The sequence below is a fragment of the Octopus bimaculoides genome, chromosome 2 (assembly GCF_046866305.1).
Source record: "Octopus bimaculoides isolate indiv1 chromosome 2, ASM4686630v1, whole genome shotgun sequence".
Classification (NCBI taxonomy): Eukaryota; Metazoa; Mollusca; class Cephalopoda; order Octopoda; family Octopodidae; genus Octopus; species Octopus bimaculoides.
Genome location: NC_142929.1, coordinates 79,352,982 through 79,358,610, shown reverse-complemented (window position 1 = coordinate 79,358,610; position 5,629 = coordinate 79,352,982). Strand labels below are relative to the sequence as shown.

Sequence of the window (5,629 nt, the reverse complement as noted above, 5' to 3'; positions counted from 1 at the left end):
CCAAGTAACTACACTACAACACTGGAAGCACACCCATCTGAACTCATCAGCAGCAGTCATGCATTCCAACTGCTCAAGATATACCACAAACAAAAATGTGTATATACGTATATATAAATAGCTACATGTTTTACATTTATATATATATATGTATATATATATACACACACACACACAAGGAGATATATACAAATAAACACATATACATGCATACATTTTAGGGAAATTTTAATGCCTTATATACGTGTGTGTATACTGAACTAAGGAACATTATTATATTCAATACTTTTAATCTTTATAATTAATATACTTATCTATATAGTCCCAACAACTTGTTACAGACATCCCTATAGAAATACACAAGCACACTGAGATATATATATATATATATATATATATATATGTATATATATATATATATATATATATATATTACTCTTTTACTTGTTTCAGTCATTTGACTGCGGCCATGCTGGAGCACCGCCTTTAGTCGAGCAAATCGACCCCAGGACTTATTCTTCGTAAGCCTGGTACTTATGCTATCGGTCGCTTATGCCGAACCGCTAAGTTACGGAGACGTAAACACACTGCCATCGGTTGTCAAGCGATGTTGGGGGGACGAACACACACACACAAACACACACACACACACACACATATATATATATATACATATATATACGACGGGCTTCTTTCAGTTTCCGTCTACCAAATCCACTCACAAGGCTTTGGTCGGCCCGAGGCTATAGTAGAAGACACTTGCCCAAGGTGCCACGCAGTGGGACTGAACCCGGAACTATGTGGTTGGTAAGCAAGCTACTTACCACACAGCCACTTCTACGCCTATATATATATATATATATATATATATATATATATATATATATATATATATATATCAATTTTATATACTCATACACACACAGAAATACATATATATGCACACAACTTATACTTAAGTATATATTAATGTTTTTGAGCATATACACACTCACTATATATAGTCTATATAGACACTACACACACACACACATACATATATATATATGTATACATATATATATAGCAGATGAACACTTAGTTCCAGGTTATGGAATTGTAATATGTTGCACTGTAGTAAACTATTATATCGACCGTTGGAGAACATTAAGAAATAATAATAATAATAATAATAATAATGATGATGATGATGATGATGATGATGATGATAATAATAAATTATTCTTAATATTTTTCAATGATTTAATCGTTTAAAAAAATTGAAGAATGATAATGAGAATCAGTGGATGTCTGAAAGGGTATGATGAGCGGCTATAATGGTTATCTAGTTGAAGACAATCTGTTTCAATATTCTTAAGTGAAGAAGCAAGCAGCTTATTTTATTGCAAGTTTTCTTGTATAACTGACTCACAGGAAGTACATGAATGAGGAACTGGGGGGGGGGGATGATTGTTACTTCCAGGATAAAATGCAGCACTTTATGGAGAAAAAGAGATCGAGATGTGTGTATGTGTATGTTTGTGGGTGGGCTGAGCATAGCTATTTTGTTTGGGTAAGATATAATAAAACAAAATAATAAAACCTTTCTTCACCATGAACATGGAAATTAGGACCGTGATAATATGAGAAAGCTAAGAATTTATTTTTCAGTAATAGCACTAATTAAATGATGATTTAGATCTAGGATGAAATGAAGAAAAAAATAAAATAAAATGACAATACTAATTATAGATGACGTATCATGAACGTGAGTGGGTTGTGTGTGTGTGAAAAGACGATGGGGTTAGAAATAAAGAAGACACTTCTACAACATATTTATTCCTTAAACGCTTAAGTTTTAAAGACGCGATCACGGGGTTCGTTCTTTTAAATTTTACACCATTACACAGAAATTATATCATCCACAACACATTACACACACACACACAAACTCATTTATTTATGAATATATGAAATTTAGAAATCTTGGAAGATCTGACTGAGAAAAAGGTTTTTAATTTTTCGGTTTAACTTAGTAAATCCACAGGTAGATATTTTAATAAATTCGATTGAATCACAGAAAAAGAGATTAAGAGAGAAAGAGAGAGAGAGAGAGAGATCAGAAGAAAGACGAGATAGAAAGGAATAAGACATGGTTGTCTTCTCTTAAAGAGGAAAAATAATTCTCTTTTACCCTAACATTTCAGAATATCTTAAAATACTATTGTTGTTAGATGTATTTTTAACATAAAAAACTGTTAATTATTTAAATATTCTACCCTCATCTATTCACCAACATATATATATTATATATATATGCCTGTGATGTTCTAAGTCAAAATCTCAGATTTACAAAAATAATAATTTAATCCAATTCCGAATGGGTTAAAAATTACATAATTTTTTTACATAGCATACTGAATGTGATGTATCCACATTAAAATATTACCCTTTATTTTTCCATGTTAATATACACTTTATGAAAACTCAACACACACCAGAATATATCCAGCATTATATATATATGTTTATATATATAGCCAGTCTTGCTTTGCAGAGCAACACCAACTACCTTCAAAATTAATGGTAAATCCTTAAAACTCGCTCTGGCTACTTTTCTATTTAAAGCCATTGGTGTGTGTGTGTATGTGCGTGTAACACCACATTAATTTAACAAAAGAGCTATTAAAATATTTTAATGATCTAATTAATTTTAAAACAATAATAGTGACAAATCGTTTCTACGTTTTTTATTCGTCTTCGATATATTCTCTCATTAACACAATGTGTGTGTTATCTGACAAAGGAGTGGGTGGATAAGTGATGCTGGTAGACAAAAAAAAATAGTTGGGTAGGTTGACTAAATGGGATGGTAAAGAAAAAGACATCCATCCCTGAAGCTTTGGTAATAAGGTCGGTTGGAGGTTAGTTAAATGCAAAACGGAAGCGCTGGTTTCAGAAAGGGTGGTGGCAGAAGGCGAGTGGTATTGGTACTATAGGGTACAAGAAAGGTGTTGGTCGTTGTGATACTTCTAGGGTACAAGGAAAACGACGGTGGTACTTATAGAATACAAAAAGGGTAGTTGGTGGTGGTGGTGGCACTATGGGGTATAAGGCTTCCTCCAAAAGCAGCCTCAACTTTTCTTCAGGCATTTAGCTTTTTATATCAACATCGGTCGCCCTAGACATCTCTACCACATATAGAAAACAAACATAAAACAGAGTGTAGGAGTAGAACAATGTCATTACGTGTATGAGTATATATTCACATATGTATTTGTACGATTAAAAAGATGTGTGTGTAGTTATATGTATTACTATAAGTAGTAGTCTACATCCAGTGTATATAATATACAAATCACGGATATCAATATCACTGCTGAGTGTGTGCGTGTAGCAATATGTATGAGGTACCACCATTACTGTACTTAATGTATAAACAATCGACCCAGTTTCACAATACCTGTCTATACGTTGCAACATACACACACACATAAGGAGAGACAAAAATTACTTGTATGGAAAGAAACAGAATGTATATTTTTATCTAGGGTAGGGGGGGGTTATATCACAAAATCATGTTTCTATTGTTCCTTTTTCTCAATTAAAGCAGGTGTGTGTAAGACAAACATCACGGAACTATATATATATATATATATATATATATATATATATATATGATACCACAGATTAAGGTAGGTGTGTATATATATATATATATATATATATATATATATATATATATATATATATATATATATAATACCACATATTGATGAGTAACAGTAATACATCCGGTTTGGTAAGTCAATAGATAATTCGAAATGTTACCGCTTTATAACCGAAGAAATTATTATTGCTGTACTTGCAGATTATATTAATAAATATAATTATGAATAAACAAATATGCATAGGTGTGTGTGTATGTATGTATATATGTGTGTGTATCAATATGTTTACAGTGTGTGTGTGTGTGTGTATCAATATGTTTACAGTGTGTGTGTGTGTGTGTGTGTGTGTATATATATACACACGTATCTAAGTATATCTGTGTGTGCGTCGAGACAGTGAAAGAGAGCATTTTTGTCGAGGCAATATATATGAAGGAGGTTAGATGAGAGACTGAGAGAAATTCTACCAATGTTGGGGAAGGTGGCAATCGAAGACTCAGCCACGGAAAGAAATGGTGACTAATGCCACTAAATCAAGGCATTCACTGTTAAATTTTCAATAACTAACACGACACTTCAATCCCCACCACTTTTTTTTATTACTATTTTTCAAAACAGACTGACAAAAAAAAAAACAATCCTTCAAAAAGAAAACCTATAAGATTCTTCGGTATTTTTTAACATGATATAATTGGGAACTCTGAACAAGTTTTTCAATTACACTGAATTATATATAAGAATAAAATTCTGAAATATAACAAGCACCGGAAAACACACAAAAAAAAACATGATTGTACTTATATTATATTTTTTAAATTGTGGTAAAAAAACATAAGCGATCGTAGACTGAATATCTATAAAAGAAAAAAAATCAACAACGTTTGTGTGTGTGTGTGTGTGTATTACATATATACAGAGATAGATAGATAGATATAAATACATAGAAAGAACCTATGTGTATGTAGAATAAATGCTGTATAACAGTGTGATCTATGTAAATATTCGTTGTAAAGCATATATATAATATATACATGTATTTATGGTGTTTTAAACCCAACATTACTTACCAAGCCGGAGTTCTCCGAAGTTACCACATCCGATTTTTTTGCCCACTCTAAAGTTGGGCCCTACCATCAAAACACTGGAATTACTTTGACTTGATGGTCTCATTCGAACCCCTGACTTGGCCCCTCGCCTGCTCTGATCCTCCCCTGGTCCATGTTGTTTTGGCAGGTTACTCATAATGACAATATGAAAGACAAGACACTTAAGAAAAATTTCGTATGACAGCCATTCACGCATACAGACAGTGGTGTCTAACTTGTTTAATAAAGCGAATTCCGCCAGTGCTTGTCAAAACATTAGCCCTTGGGTCCGTATACAGACAAATTTGTTGATCCAAAATGAAGTAAATACATCCATTTGGGCTAGTGTAAGTCTAGGGAATTCACCATGGTTAACAGATCGAAATATCCTCTAATTTTTGCACTTAACTCTCCCTACGTGAGAGATTCTCTTGTTCTCTAGTCTTGGAGGGAACTATGTTTGAAGACTAATACTGTCAAACAAATATTAATCCGCACACCTTCAATCACACCCACACATTTCAATATTTCAAGTATTCTTGCTGCGAATTTTTTGAAAGTTACTTTAAAACTCTCGATAAGTCTGAAATAAAGTTAAGTCAGTAATGCAGATGGGAGTTTCGAAGAAATTTTCTCCAGGAGAGGCGTAGAGATATAACCGGAAATGAGTGCAGTGGATCCGCCATATTGTGCCGGGAGTCGGGACTGACATAATTGTTCGTCGATTATTGCATATATAATAAAGATATACAGAAATATTAAATAAGCATAGCGAACAATTTTATTTTTTTATTTAAATAATTTCCTGTAAATAATATTTTCATTTTATTCCATTCAAAATGAACATCTTTTTACCCCTTCAATTGCTTCCGCATGTGCCGGTGATCGGCCTTG

At 32.7% G+C, this 5,629-nt stretch overlaps 1 protein-coding gene across 6 annotated transcripts in view; it reads right to left on the bottom strand.

The window, feature by feature from the left end:
* Positions 1 to 5,424, bottom strand: part of LOC106876726 (casein kinase I) — a 231,937-nt gene extending 226,513 nt beyond the window's left edge. For all 6 annotated transcript variants that reach the window (XM_089347086.1, XM_089347088.1, XM_089347087.1 and 3 more), the window contains exon 1: positions 4,718 to 5,424. In XM_089347086.1, coding sequence (XP_089203212.1) covers positions 4,718 to 4,952 — 235 coding nt within the window. In that variant the 5' untranslated portion in view covers positions 4,953 to 5,424. The remainder of the gene's footprint in view (positions 1 to 4,717) is intronic.
* Between the last annotated feature and the right edge of the window lie 205 nt (positions 5,425 to 5,629).